This window comes from Hyla sarda, chromosome 4 (assembly GCF_029499605.1).
Source record: "Hyla sarda isolate aHylSar1 chromosome 4, aHylSar1.hap1, whole genome shotgun sequence".
Taxonomy (NCBI): domain Eukaryota; kingdom Metazoa; phylum Chordata; class Amphibia; order Anura; family Hylidae; genus Hyla; species Hyla sarda.
This window is the reverse complement of record NC_079192.1, coordinates 291,374,270-291,390,580: the sequence shown is the minus strand read 5'-3', so window position 1 is coordinate 291,390,580 and position 16,311 is coordinate 291,374,270. Positions and strand designations below refer to the sequence as shown.

General features: G+C 38.5%; 1 protein-coding gene across 1 annotated transcript in view; it reads left to right on the top strand.

Annotated features, from left to right (window-relative positions):
- CFAP54 (cilia and flagella associated protein 54) overlaps positions 1 to 12,861 on the top strand; it is a 395,393-nt gene extending 382,532 nt beyond the window's left edge. The window contains exons 65-69 of the mRNA XM_056574483.1: positions 3,010 to 3,192; positions 5,957 to 6,063; positions 7,677 to 7,848; positions 12,130 to 12,204; positions 12,495 to 12,861. Coding sequence (XP_056430458.1) covers positions 3,010 to 3,192; positions 5,957 to 6,063; positions 7,677 to 7,848; positions 12,130 to 12,204; positions 12,495 to 12,614 — 657 coding nt within the window. The 3' untranslated portion in view covers positions 12,615 to 12,861. The remainder of the gene's footprint in view (positions 1 to 3,009; positions 3,193 to 5,956; positions 6,064 to 7,676; positions 7,849 to 12,129; positions 12,205 to 12,494) is intronic.
- Positions 12,862 to 16,311: the final 3,450 nt, after the last annotated feature.

The following is a 16,311-nucleotide window of genomic DNA, read 5'->3' as shown; positions in this document are numbered from 1 at the left end:
ATTAAGTAGGAAGCAGTTTCCCCACATTAGGAAGGTAGCAGTTTCCCCACACTAGGTAGCCTTAGCACAGATTCCCCACATTAGATAGCCTTAGCACAGATTCCCCACATAAGGTAGCCTTAGCACAGATTCCCCACATAAGGTAGCCTTAGCACAGATTCCCCACATTAGGTAGCCTTAGCACAGATTCCCCACCTGGACTGCGCTACTTACATCTGCCTGCGGGGACTCCCTGGCAGAGGTGCACGCTATAAGTGACGTCATCGCATACGCTGCGCAGGATGTCGGCTTCCCTGTGCAGCAATGCGATGCCGCGCGCACCTCCGCCAGGAAGTCCTGCAGGCAGATGTAAGTAGCAGTTTAGTGACGAGGCAAGACTGGTTGCCCTGTCATATGTGCACCAGGTACCATGTAGCAATGTTTGCCGAAGTGTGTGAAGTCTTACGGCATTTAGCCCTGCTTTCCCGAAGCAGGGCTAAATGCCTGAAGAAATCACCTGCCTGGCGCCCGGAACTGCATGTCCCGGGCATCAGGTGATACAAATTCCAGATCCCTGGTGCGGGCCGCAAAATTTCGTTCCGAGGGCCGGGAGTTTGAGACCCCTGGTGTACACCCTATATAGCCTCAGTTAAAAAATTGTGGCATATGCCTTATGTTTGTGGTTTCTTTTGAATTTTATACGTTGTTAGGAATAAGTTTTACACTTTAGGTGCTTTTTTCTGTGAAGTGATTTGTTAGTGTATTAGAGTCTATTAAGTCTGGCAGCACAGGCACCTTCCTATCTGTGATGATTCTAGGTACTAAAGAGTTTTAGTAGACAAATGAAGCTTCTATATCATGTAGTGCTGAATGCTGGTGTTTGCCATAAGCCTCTTTCACACAGCAAAGTATGCCCATCAGCACATAGAGCCCCTACAGTTCCATATAAAATAAATAGTAGGCACTCTCGGAGTTGCCATATGCTGCCTCTTGTGAGGCATTGCATTCTTGCCTAGAAGCAGTTCATGCTTCTTTACAGAGCCATGAGAAAAAACCTGCAAATGTCTCTGTTTAAAATCAGAAGCATATGAAGGTACAGTATAGGCCAATGTTATGGATGATTACATGAGCCCCAATACAACTTGAATTTCATATCATGTGACATGAGCAAAATTGTATCAACTAGGGGGGGTACACAATTTAAAATATAACCTTTAATCAGAGGCTTAAAATACCATGAACACCCCACAACTGAAAACATAGACACAGAACACCAAAAAGTACCAATGATAGGGTGTGAAATATGTATTACCCTATAAATACTAGAAATGAACACATGTGACCATTCAAAATCTAGAAATATGGGATATACATAGAGGATGCTGGGGGACACCCACAGGCTAAAGGGGTATTCCAGGAATTTTTTTTATTTGACTATGCTACAGGGGCTGTAAAGTAAGTGTAGTTCATAATATAGTGTCTGTACCTGCGTGTGACTGTTTTCTCACAATTCTTCTGTGATTTTCACCCAAATATTTTTTTTTAACAGCATACAAAATGACTGTTGTCTCGGATTTTTCCCAGCTTGCAATGCAACCGATACCTGACTCACTAGTCAGCTGATGACAGGGAGCCTGTCTGCTTCAATGGGTGAAGGGATCGCTTGGTGGGAAAGAGATCAATCTGCCACTGATGCAACAGCTGTAGGCGCTCTGGTTGAAAACCATATGTCTTTGAATGGATGCAGCTCATTTATGTTTTAATGGGTGGGGTGGCTGTTGTGTGGGAGGGAGGAAAATGGAATTGTGGGATTTGTAGTCAAAAAAAGAAAGTCAAACATGAAATACCAGTTCACAAAAAGCTAGCCACAGTATTATGGTAATCTAACAAAATAGCCATTTAGCCCTAAGACAAGTGCAGATCCTTCTGAAGCATGTCCATTTCTGCTTGCCAGGTACATACTAAAATCACCTTATGCTGGATAACCCCTTTAAATATGCACAGGCCCTGGAAATCCCTGTCAGGGGCATTTAGTGACATCTAGCCCTGCTCCCACAGGGACTGACGGGGCACTCGCCCTTAGAGGGGCGACCCCTGTCCCGATCTATCCCTTGGACTCACCCTAGAAGTCCCTGATAATCCAAATAGCAACCTTGCACTGGTAAAACCTGGCCCATTTCTACCACATCGGTGGATTCCTCAGGGATTAACCAGGCAGCTATCCACAATACCATAAGAAAGGCTCAAATATGAAAAATCAAAAATAAACGTTGCAAGCACAGACTTAACTAAACAATGTAAGCATAAAGTTGATTAATAGGGTAGGGTAAACAGTGATCAACAAATTATAGCTAGCACAAAACAATACTGATGTTTATAATGCAGCAAAAAGCTATAATGAACATAGAGTGTGCTCGGCACCAGCCGCTGTCCACTGCTCAAGCCGTATTACTCACTGTACCCGAGCCGCAGTGGCGGCATCCCAGGCTGTGTTCCCACAGTGGTAGGGAACACAGCAGGCCGGTGGGTGTCCAGGCTGGTAAGTGCGGCGAACATCGGCTCTTAAATGCAGCATCTGAGCTGTGATAAAGCTGCGCTGCCAAGCATCCGGCGCCACTTCCAGACAAAAACATCATATCCGGGGCCGCGCTGATGATGATGCTGAGCTTCCACCATGCTTAGTTTTAGTAGGACTTACTTCACAAATATATCTAATGCGAATAGAGTTAGCAGTTTAGTTTTCAGAACTTGTTTCTTTAGTGATTTTGTTTCTTGTTTTAGAGAAAATGTAATCCATATGTATTCAGCTTGCTTCCTCTAGTGCAGTACTGTAAGAAATAAGAGGTGTTTCATTGTCTCAAGTGTAACCTTCTTATCTTCACAGTAGGTTTCATTTGCATCTATTTTACAGATTAAAATAACCTGTGAATTTTATTACTCATTTCATGGCAGGTATAAAAGAAAAGTATGAGTTTTTTTACATAGTATTCATTGCCACAAACCTAGTTAATTACTGTTTCCATGTTTCAGGCAACTTTGGAAAGTAAAGACTCACATCAGCATAAACCAGAACCATTGAAATCTCCTTCCAGTGGATCACTGCAAAGTAAATTAGTTCCACAGGAACAAATTGTAACACATGCTGTAGACCAAGAACTTTGTCTGCAGTGGTATTTTCCAACCTTGGAAAGATCGACACTAGAGAAACCCATGGTAATGTATTATATATTACATTTTTTCACAACACATATTCTTAGTTAGCAATTCTAATTCTCCATTATTAGTGGCAGATTTATAAAGATTATGGGGGAATTGATTATTCCATGTGTATATTCTTTTGGTCTTATAACAGATAAGAGTTGTTTATGGCTTGCGTATGTGCGACAAATTTAGTGCACAATGTTTTATACATTTGAATCTAAACCAGATGGTTAGATATGTTAGCTTCTAAGTATGCTAATGACTGGATTAAAGTTGCTAAAGTCTCATTTTAACAATGTTGCATACATGCTATGATGTACTTAAAAGTGAGGTGTTTAAACTGCATTTGTGAAGATAGTATTCAAATTTTGCGCAAAAATATATTGAATAAATAGTTATCAAAAACATATCACCCAAATTGTCCCCCATCTGTTTGTCTGGTTAGCAGCAATACTGCAACTAAATGCTTCCGATAAGTTGGGATCAGTCTTTTACATTGCTGTAAAGGAATTTCTTTCCTTGCAGAATTGCTTTACTTCAAACTTTTTGATGTTGGACATGCTCTTGTGTATTGGACTATTGTTCTGACGACTGGACATTCTACTTGAGGATTTTGTGGAAATGAGCAAATTTCATAGCTTTGTTAACTATGGCAAGTCTGGCAAGATTAAAAATCACCTTAAGGGTAGGGTCACATGTGCCTTATTTGCTGCTGCTCATTTTGCTACCCATTGACTTTCATGGGTAGGAAAATACACAGCAGCAAATACATAGCAACATACGGCACATGTGGACCTACCCTTAGGGTAAAACTGACATACCGGTAAAAACTGACATGATAACTGTATTATGTTGGTCAGTAAGATTACAATGAGTACAATTTATATAGCTTCGGTTTTAATTATTAAAAAAAAAATGATTAAAATTGCCCTATTCTGACCCCTATAACTTTTATTTTTCTGTCTAAATGAGCTGTGTGATGGCTAATATTTTTGTGAGTGGACCTGTAGAGTTTATTGGTACTATTTTGGCTTTTTTTATTTTTTTATTACTGTTTTATTATTTTTATTTACAGCCTGACCATGTTTGTTTTCTTTTTTTTTTTTTATTCAAACAATGGGAAATGAGGGGGATTTGAATTTGTATTATTTGGAGGATGTACAGTCATGGCCTTAAATGTTTGCACCCTGAAATTTTTCAAGAAAATTAAGTATTTCTCAAAGAAAAGGATTGCAGTAACAAGTTTTGCTATACACATGTTTATTCCCTTTGTGTGGGAGGAAAAAAAGCAAATTGGACATAATGTCACACCAAACTCCAAAAATGGGCTGGACAAAATTATTGTCACCCTTAACTTAATATTTGGTTGCATACCCTGAAATCAGTCACTCCCCATAACCATCAATAAGCTTCTTACACCTCTCAGCCAGAATGTTGGACCAGATCTCTCTTATTGGAAGGGCGCCTTTTCCCAACAGCAATTTTAAGATCTCTGCACAGGTGTTCAATGGGATTTAGATCTGGACTCATTGCTGGCCACTTCAGAACTCTCCAGCGCTTTGTTGCCATCCATTTCTGGGTGCTTTTTGATGTAGATCTAGATCTCTGAAGAGGGACTTGTAACCTTGAGATTGTTGATATTTTTGCACAATTTTAGTTCTCAAGTCCTCAGACAGTTCTCTTCTCCTCTTTCTGTTGACCATGCTTAGTGTGGCACACAGAGACACACAATGCAAAGACTAAGTGAACTTCTCTCCAATTTATCTGCTTTTAGGAGTTATTTTTATATTGCCCACACCTGTTACTTGCCCCAGGTGAGTTGATAGGGGCATCACTTGCTTGAAACAATCTTATTTTTCCACAATTTTGAAAGGGTGCCAATAATTTTGTCCAGACCATTTTTGGAGTTTGGTGCGACATTTTTGCTTTTTTTCCTCCCTTTTTCGGTTTAGTTCCAATACACACAAAGGGAACAAACATGTGTATAGTAAAACATGTTTTACTGTAATCCTTTTCTGTGTGAAATACTTCATTTTCTTGAAAAATTTCAGGGGTGCCAACATTTACAGCAATGACTGTATATGTAGTTAAGTTTTTTTCAAACACTTTTTAGTCTTTTGATTGCTCATATATACCAATGTAACATTATTGTATTACCTTGATCTATTAGGTCAGCATTCTATTGCCATAGGCGGCCTGTAGCTATAGATGCATCACAAAGGCCTAGTGAGCTGCCATGACAACAACAGATCTGTTTTTCATGATTGCATGGCCAAGCGCAGATCATTGCACCACCAATATTGCTCAGCCAATGCTGTTTACATGCTGCTGTCAGTTTTGACAGCAGCATGTAAACAGTTAATAGCCTGCTACAGAGATCGCTCCACAGAAGGGGTTAAAAAAAAGCTACTTGTATTTGTTGTATTCTGTAACTTTATTTGATATTGATCATCTCAATTAACTTTAATGGATACAAAAATAAAAAAAAATAAACAACTTGTCCTGCAAAAATGAAGCCCTTACACTATTATGTCGACAGAAAAGTTATTCCTCTTTGAAGGCGAGGTGTCCTTAACTGATCAGTATTGTAAACTGAGGTATTTTGCCTACATTTACATTGTGAAGGAGTTTTTTGCCCTTTGCCGGGTGCATTTTATATATTGTACCATAAAATAACCACATAACCCATTCAATTAGGTACAGTATATGTGACCGAACCTATTATACCATCTACATGTATAACATTTCAATTGTACATTATCTATTTATATTTTAGGTATTGTTAATGTATGCCTTCAACAAGCAGAATATTGATGTTAAGGACCCAAGAAAGTGTGATCCATCTGCTGTCCTCTGTGGCTATCTTTGGGCTTCTTTGGCACAGTAAGTGCAGTCTTGTGTGTATAGCTATACTTTAAATTTTAGGTGTTGCTTCTCCGTGTACTAGTTTCATTTACATCACACATTCTGAGCAACCTATGTTTAATGTACCAGACCTGGACCAGTGTTTTCACGATCATTGTTCCTGATACACTGCCAACACAGCTCTGCTGTTAACACATTAGTGCACACTGGCATTGGGACTTACAGTCCAGATGTCTGCTTTTTTGCCAAAGTGCTGTGCATGGACATTCTACTCTCTTTTTGTCACAACACAGTGTGAGCATACATTTCACAGTTAGTAATTGTCCCCTATAAAGAAAAACTGCAAAGGACGCTGCATTAACCATAAATCACAAAGTGGCCAGAAAATTATTATCAGCAGACATAATCGTTTTATATTTTAACATGGCCTACACCAGAATTGTAAATATTTCCCATTTTATGTACTATAGGGGTTTCACTCTGGGAATGTCCTTTGCCGTAGCCAAAGAACATGTTTTTTTACAATAAACCGGCAAACAGCAAGTCCTTTCTGCAATTCTGGCTTCTCGCCAGCTTTATTAAACAGGTTGCAGGATAAACAAAAAAAAACAAAGCATAAAAATAACACCTAGGCCGTCTAGCCACTTCACTACCAATGTAGCATGCCCTGACTATTAACTGGGGGCTTTTCCCTGCCAGTTTAAACCCAATAAATCCTGCAGCCTTATAAGGTACAGTTCACATTTGAACATAAAATCCCCATTCATACAGCCACCTGCTGTATGTTACCAGAACCACTGCTCTCACTCCCGGAGTCCATGTTTGTGTTCTTCGTAGCCCTTGCTGTGCCCGCCTGGTATTGGACACGATGTCCCCCCCTCTAACAGCCACTTCTGTCTAAGAGAGAGCCCAGATTATTCTGTTTCTTTTCCTCATAAGCACACTTCCCCTCTCTGCTAGCCTCATTGATTAGGCCCAAGGTGGAGGTTTCTCCAGGATCAGCTAGGGAAATACACCCTTTCCTTGCCACACTGTCACAGTACATTATGTAATATACTCCAGGTTCTTCCATTTATTTATGAGAACCAGAAGGCTTCCCGTGGTCTTTACCTATAACACACCCTTTCCTTCATAACTACACCCATAAGCTATTACAGTAAAACTATTGGCATGTGAAGTGCAGAACATTGACCATGTTACAAAGGTACCTGTGAAGGGTGGGATATAGTTAGTTCTGGAATGTGTTGAAAACAAGAAAATGGACATGGATAAAGATCTGAGTGATTTTGGCCAAATTGGCTAAACAACTGGGTCAGAGCCACTCCAAAATTGCAGGTTTTGTGGGTTGTTCCTGATATGCAATGTTGAGTACCTAACAAAAGGGATTCAAGGAAGTATAACTTGGTAACTGGCAACAAGATGATGGTAACCCAGGTATTATTGATGAAAGTGGGGAACAAAGGGTATCTGCCTAATCCAATCCCACAAAAGAGCTACTTTGCCACAAACAGTTTAAAAAGTTTATGCAGGCAATGACAGGACATTGGCCGAAGACAGTTTATTTTACAGTATTTGTCAAGTTATTAAACCTGATGACTTAGAGATGACTGGTCTGATTTTTCTTTTATCAGCGTCCTCTCATTACATGAGAAGCTTTGTAACCTGAGACAAAAGGCAGAAATCTCCATGCATAATGTGAGCGATACCTCTATCCCGAGCAGTAGTGAAAAACAAAAACGACCTGCTCAGACAACTACGAGTAAACCTGATCCGAAAGCACTGAAGATCACAGAAGAACTGCAGGTATAGCAGACAGCTTCCAATCAGCAGGGTAATTTATGTGGGCGGCTCTGATAGATGGAAACATTGATAAGCATTAGTATTAGTGGCTTGGCTGTCACACTCGGATGCAGGAAGGAACACATCAGTATCTTGTGACAGGCCAGGGATCTATGTATTAGTCTTCCAAATTGCATGTCATGGCAATAGATATACTTTTCATGTTTCTGCTTATCTGGGATATTTGTTAATCATATTTACTGACTCCCATTGAGTCTGGCTGTATAACATGAGATAAAATAGCATGTGACAATATCGTGGAATTTCTTGTGCTGCAAAGTCACACATATAAACTGATTACTTTTATTTTCTTTTTATTATTTCTTCCTTTCTGTATCAATGTTGAATAGGATTCCATGAGAGTTAAACAGATAAAAAAAAAACAAGATTATTTTTTTTGTCAGCAGATTTTTCTCCAGTTGAATTGACATTCATCACTAAAGATGCTAAATGTGCAACTTTTCAAGCTTTAGATGGGTTGTCCATGTATTTGTTAACGATTTAACCTCCTGTGCACCAAAATTGAACCAAGATTAAAGGGGTATTCCAGGCAAAAACGTTTTTATATATATATATATATATATATATATATATATATATATATATATATATCACTGGCTCCAGAAAATTTAGCAGATTTGTAAATTAGAAAATGAACTCCGTCCGGCACCAAGGTATGGGTTAAAAGGCTTGTCTTTATTAAATCCACAGCAGGTCACATACAGAAAAAATGGTCTGACGCGTTTCGCCTTTTGCAGGGCTTAATCGTAGACTAACACATCTTACAACAAACATGGTTAAAATACTGTGCGATCCGGTCACATGACCATTCGCATCGTCACATTTAAAATACATGGAAAAGCTGGATAGCACATGGATCGGATTCCACTCACATATTTGTTTCAGTGACGATCCTCTAAGTGATCGTTCACACATTCATTTGCGATTTTCTGCAACAAAGATTTCTACTAAGACGCAATTCACACTGCAGACTTCCTTTGTTGGTTAAATGCCTGAAACCATCTATTTATTCCTATACTGTGGTGGGTATTCCTTCCATATGTACTATTATATAACTTTAGAGAAAAGCGGTATATTAAAGTTTAAACATTTTATATTACACAGTATGGACGGTAATGGAAAATATATAATGGGAGGGATAAATTAACTGATGTTATTGTATTGATTAAATTCCTATATGTTATTGTAACCTGTATTATTATTACATTATTAGTACTATTATATAAATTATTATTTTTGTTTTTATTAATATTTATATTTTATATCTTTGTGTTTTAAATTTTTTAGTTTTATAATAATTATTATAAATTTTTATATATAATATTAATCATTAATTATTATATTTTTATTATTACTGCTTTATAATATTGATGATTCTCTTTATTTTATATTATATTGTCAACAATATTATATTTGCTGGGGTTACATGGAATATAATCATTCGTACCGGACATCAATACTCAGGGACAAATGATTATAAGGTCTAATCTCTTATTAAGTCCCTGTGGATGCCTGGTTTCTAGTAGAAACATCCAATACGTTTCCCTGTTGTACAAACTTCTTTTTAGATCTCCTCCCCTCACTCCTAGTTGTACCTTTTCCACACCTGTTACTCTTAAGGTACTAGCATCTACTGCAGGACTTTCTCCTGAAGTGCTTGGACAGCATGGACACACTAGATACATTATTTTTAATATCCGCCACATGTTTGCGAAACCTGGTTTTCAGTGTGTTACCTGTACATCCAGTATATTGTAGTCTGCAAGTGATACAAGTGGCTACATAGATTATTGATTTTGAATTACAATTAATGTAATCTTTGATAATATATTCCTTGCCCGTATGGCATGATGTGATCTTATTAGTCTGTTCTATATAATTGCATGTAATGCATCTAGTGTGCCCACACTTCCGACACCCTGTTGTTTCCAGCCAAGTTCCCCTATTTTTTCTGGGGTTAGATTGGCTAGGAAACTAACTCGGTGACAATGTAGATCCCAAAGTCGGATCCCACCAACTATGATATAATAATTAATGATTAATAATATATATAAAAATTTATAATAATTATTATAAAACTAAAAAATTAAAAACAAAGATATAAAATATAAATATTAATAAAAACTAAAATAATAATTTATATAATAGTACTAATAATGTAATAATAATACAGGTTACAATAACATATAGGAATTTAATACAATAACATCAGTTAATTTATCCCTCCCATTATATATTTTCCGTTACCGTCCATACTGTGTAATATAAAATGTTTAAACTTTAATATACCGCTTTTCTCTAAAGTTATATAATAGTACATATGGAAGGAATACCCACCACAGTATAGGAATAAATAGATGGTTTCAGGCATTTAACCAACAAAGGAAGTCTGCAGTGTGAATTGCGTCTTAGTAGAAATCTTTGTTGCAGAAAACTGCAAATGAATGTGTGAACGATCACTTAGAGGATCGTCACTGAAACAAATATGTGAGTGGAATCCGATCCATGTGCTATCCAGCTTTTCCATGTATTTTAAATGTGATGATGCGAATGGTCATGTGACCGGATCGCACAGTATTTTAACCATGTTTGTTGTAAGATGTGCTAGTCTTTGATTAAGCCCTGCAAAAGGGCAAAACGCGTCAGACCATTTTTTCTGTATGTGACCTGCTGTGGATTTAATAAAGACCAGCCTTTTAACCCATACCATGGTGCCGGACGGAGTTCTTTTTCCAGTACAAGGATTTGCCGAGAGCGGTGGCGGCAGTCCGCTGCACAGGTGTGAGTGATTTCCAGTGCTGAGCGGTATCCAGATTCTCTTAGATTTGTAAATTACTTCTATTAAATAATCTTAATCCTTTCAGTACTTATGTGCTTCTGAAGTTAAGGTTGTTCTTTTCTGTCTAAGTGCTCTCTGATGACACCTGTCTTGGGAAACGCCCAGTTTAGAAGAGGTTTGCTATGGGGATTTGCTTCTAAACTGGGCGTTTCCCCAGACAGGTGTCATCTCAGAGGACCTAGACAGAAAAGAACAACCTTAACTTCAGAAGCTCATAAGTACTGAAAGGATTAAGATTTTTTACTAGAAGTATTTTTACAAATCTGTTTAACTTTCTGGAGCCAGTTGATATATATAAAAAAAAGTTTTTGCCTGGAATACCCCTTTAAACAATTTTAGACTCTTCCCAGTTTAGAAATGACCCCTGTATTGTCTTTTCTACTTCTATTATAAGCATTTTGGATGGCTGTCACCTGCTGTAAGTCAATTTCTATGGGCACATCCAGCTTTTTCTGCAGCACTTTAAGGAAATGAAACTCCTTGCTTTTTTGGTGAAATAGTTGCTGGTTTTGCTTCCCTGCTACACTCTAGCCTGCCTAATAAAGGTACTTGGAATCCATTTTCCATACATGTGCACACATGCTATATTGACACTCATTTTGAGCCCCCCACTTTTTTTTTCTGACATTTATAAAAAAAATTTAGCCATTTTTCAATTTTTTGAACACTTTGTTGGATGTTTTTTATCCTTGTTTTGTTACAGTAAATGCTATTATGCACTGAACAAACCTGCTGTTCTTTCGGCCATTTACGGCTCAAAAAAATTTGCTGAAAACATTCCAAAAATTATTTTAGACTTTTCAAAAGAAGTCCTGGCACGTAACCCCTTAAGGACCCATTTTGGCCAATTTTGCCTTAAATTGTCCTTTTTAGAACCCTATAATTTTTTTTATTTCTCAATATATGGGTCTGTATTGGGGAATCTACGGTTATGTAACAGATTGTGACAGATTTTCTATGGGCGCACCCACCAGTGATACCAGAGTACATCGCTCAAGTATGTCCGGCCCTCACATAGCCTATAAATTAAGTGCATGCCAACTAACTGCTCTATAGGTTGGAATACCCCTTTAGTGCAGTTCAGTGGTAAAAAGGCATGTGTTTTGGGTGTTTTAAATGTCAAAAAAGTGCCAAGGTACTGTAGTCACCAACTGAAGTCTAAAGTGTACATGTGTGCTATAAACTATAGCAAGAATCACATAAACAAAAGCTGTTTTCTGAATAAATATATGGAAGGCTGGATTTTATTTTATTCTGCCACAATGTGTACTGAGTTTTAAAAAGGAGAAAGACTTGATGGGTTTTGCAATGTAATCTTTACTTTTTTATGTCCTCATGTAAAACAATCAATCACAATACATCCCCATTGTGTTGTTTTATTAAAGGCAATGGTCCTGCAGTGTTGTTCTGAAGCTCAAGCCTTGCTGACTACTGATCCAGATCCACAGCCAATCACTCAGGTTAGCATCCAGTGTATACAGTATTTGTCTTTGGCACTGAATATCTTCATCACTAGATACATCAGGCACCAGTGTAAATGATTAATTTCCCATAATTTGTTCATTTGTTCATTATTCAGTGTTTATGTTACATTTCCATAGTCTGTGTGTCTGCTCCTCTCCATTTGGTGGGCATTGCAGCACAGTTTTGCTTTATAATATTAATCTTCTTAAGTGCAAAAATGGATGTGATGCTTGCCTATGACAAGAAAAATGAAGCTCTCACAGCTATAATTTCCTTCTTTTCACAGGCTCCATTTGACATCACTTTGCCATCATTAATCAGTCTGGAGAGAGTCTTTGACCTGACTCACGGCTGTATGTTAATGAAGGGAGGCCTGCTAGATTGGACGATGTCACAGCTCACCTGAACAATCAATTTATACTTATTGTTTTATCACTCACAAATATATTTCTATCAGACACATCACATGCACCGAGTTTACTAATTCTTATTCAAACCATTTCTTATATCTGTTTTCTGCAACTTTCTGCAATATTTTATTGCGTCGCCCATGGGAAAAAGTCACATAAAATCAATCTTTTTGCTTCCCTGTAGTTTCTGAGATGAGAAGAATGTACTATAAACAGCTATAATAAAGAAATTTTAATATCTAACTTGTATTTCTGTGGTGTTCTGACATAAAATGTTCACTATCTTTTCAAATGTGTCATAAAAATACCCATACAGTAAATTATAGTCTGCCTATTTTTATTTAAAAAACAAAAATGACATAACTCTGAGATCACCTATATATCTTAAAAATGCTTAAATGTCTCATGAAGACAATTTCTGTCCATATGCCTTATTAGAGATATTAAAGGGGATTTCCCACTCAGGACCCCTTTTATGAGGCAAGACATCATTTGTGTATTATACAGACATCTAAAGGCTGCCATATAATATTACTTTTACCAGAAAAAATTAGCTGGGATCCATGCATTTCTTGGAGAACTTCTGGTAGACAGTAACAACCACACCATCAGAATACCCTAAATTTTAGAGATGCTTAAAGGGTTCCTCCGCCCCTAGACATCTTATCCCCCATCCAAAGGATCTCTGCTGCGGCACCCCAGACATCCGGTGCACGGAGCGAACTTCGCTCCATGCCAGATGACTGGCGATGCGGGGTGGAGGCTTGTGATGTCATCACGGTCATGCCCCCTCAATGTAAGTCTATGGGAGGGGGCATCAGGCTGCCTCCCATAGACTTGCATTAAGGGGGCGTGGCTGTGATGTCACAAGCCTCTGGCACTGCACCCGACACTGAAAACGAACGCTGGGTGCAGCTGGGAGATCGTGGGACCCCCACAATCAGTAATCTTATCCCCTATCCTTTGGATAGGGGATAAGATGTCTAGGAGCGGAGTGCCCCTTTAATATCCTACTCCCAACTATTAGAATCAGGAAACGATTGGCTAAATTAGGACACATGATATTCAAGAACTGACTGTTTACTTTCTGCCTAATATGTTGAACCCCATGATGGGTGCTACTGTAACAGAATAATCAATGTTGAGGACAATAACTCTACATACAGCAAGAGCTATTCTGGAATGGTTGAGATCAAAGCATGTTAATGTCCTAAAATTGCTCAGTCAATGTCCAGACCTAAATCCAATTGAGACTTTATGGCAAGACTTGACAATTGCTGTTCACAGACGGTCTCCATCCAATCTTACTTAGCTTCAGCTTTTTTGCCAAGAAGAACGGTCAAACATTTTCACTTGTAGATGTGCAAAGCTGGTAAAGACCTACCCCAACAGAACTCTAGCTGTACTTACAGCAAAGGGTGGCTCTACTAAGTATTGCCTGCAAAAGTCCAGAATAACAGTCTGAGGGCTCTTAGCTCTGTTACTGGACAACTTTAACTGGTCAACTAATCTGGCCAATCTAAACTAATCAATGGCCGATCTGTTAGATTTGGCTTCAGCCACCATTATTGTACTTTCGTTCACCTCTGATATTAACTCATAACCACCATGTATAATGCATAGTAATGCTCAAAGTTAAACCACCAGAGGTATTAGGTATCAGCCGCTAAACCACTCTGGACCACCAAGAGTGTTATAGGAATACTATCACTAGCCCTAAAACCAATGGAAAAGCAAATGGTTTAATTTGTATAGAACATTGGCAAATTCTATATAACCAGATGAGCATTTTACTACCTATGTTGTTCTCTAAACTACACATCCCACAGTTCTTTGCTTGCAAGTGTCACTTTTTCTTCCTCCCACACATCAGCCACCCCACCCATTGAAACACAGTGTTTTCTAACCAGGGGACCTACAGCTGTTGCAAAATTGAAGCAGGACAGGCATCCTCTGATCACCTGACTAGTGATGTCAGGTCTCGATGCACTGCAACCTGGGAAATCCCAAGACATGAGTAATTTTGTATGCTGTTAAAAATAATTATTGAGGCTATAATCAGAGAAGAATTGTGAGACCAGCATCACACACAGGTACAGATACTGTATTATGAACTACACTAACTTTACAGCCCCTGTAGCATAGACAGATGAAAACATTTCTGGAATACCCCTTTAACCCCTTCCCGCTATAGGACGTATGCATACGTCCCAGCACCCAACATGTTCGCGTTTTGGGATGTATGCATACGTCCCAGCATCCAACATGTTCGCGTGTTGGGATGTATGTATACGTCCTAGCGATCTCCTGCACTGCCGCGGGGTGCGCAGGAGATCTGCAGCGGGACCTGGTTGTGATTGACAGCTGGGGTCCCACCACAGCTACCAGGGCTGCAATTGCGCCGGTCCTGGCAGCATTAACCCCATAGATGCTGTGATCAACAATTCTGCTCATGGTATCTATGGTGTTGACAGGAAGAGCGCGTTGGTTGCTATGGCAGCAGGAGGTCAGCTATGGAAACCTGTGAGACCCAGCCACAGGCTGGATCGCACAGGCTGTAGAATCTGCAGCAGATCAGATTATACTGTGCTGCAGTGCAAATGTATTGCAGCATAGTATAACCAGTAAAAAATTTAATAATAAAAGGTTGTTCAATACATGTATGAAGTGTAAAAAAAAAAAAAAAAAAAAAAAAGCCATTTTCCCAATAAAACCTTGTATTGTCATCAAGAGAGATCAAAAACACAAATCATATACATAATGGGTATTGCCATGTCCATAATGACGTGTACTATGAAACTATAATGTAAATTATCCTGCACTGTGAACGCTGTAAAAAAAAAAACCGCTAAATTCGCCAATTGCCCTCACTCAATGGCGTCGGACGAAAAATTAAAAAAGTTACGGCTGTTGGAAAATGAATGGCAGAAAAAGAATTTTGCTCAGAAAAGGAAAAAGACCATATAAAGCTATATAATGGGTATCGCCATAATTGTACTGACCCACAGAATAAATATAACATCACTTTTCTAGTTTTTCACAGTATTTTGGAGCTTTTCAAAAAAAATTTGCATGTGTCAACAAAAAGGCACCAGTAGAATATGTCATGAAAAAAACTATCTCAGAATTGCTCTGTTTAAAAAAAAGCTTTCTAAAGTTGTTACCATTTAAAGAGACCCAATAAAAAAATAAAAGAGCCTGGTCATTAAAGGGGTACTCCGCCCCTAGACTTCTTATCCCCTATCCAAAGGATAGGGGATAAGATGTCCGATCGCAGGGGTCCCCCCAGTGGTGGGACCCATGCATTCAGACATCTTATAGATGTGGAATACCCCTTTAAGGTAAAAAATGCTTCCATCCTTAAGGGGTCAAAACCCTGTGTTTGTTCCTGTGTATATCCACCCCCAATAATAGTATGTATTGATATGCTGTAAGTCACAGATATCTTAAAAAATAATATGCTGGGACCTAAAAACTCATTTTAGAACCTTAATAATAGGCAAATGTGAAGTATATTAAATAAATGATTGCAACCATAGATCTCCAGGACACATATTATGATATAACAATGCACACAAAATATCAGAAACTCTTCAGAGCTGCCTTGTTTCTCAATCAAAAACAGCATAATTTTAATTCATAGCCCTGTAGTGCAGGCCGTGACTCGGCAATTGGGCACCAATCAAACAGATC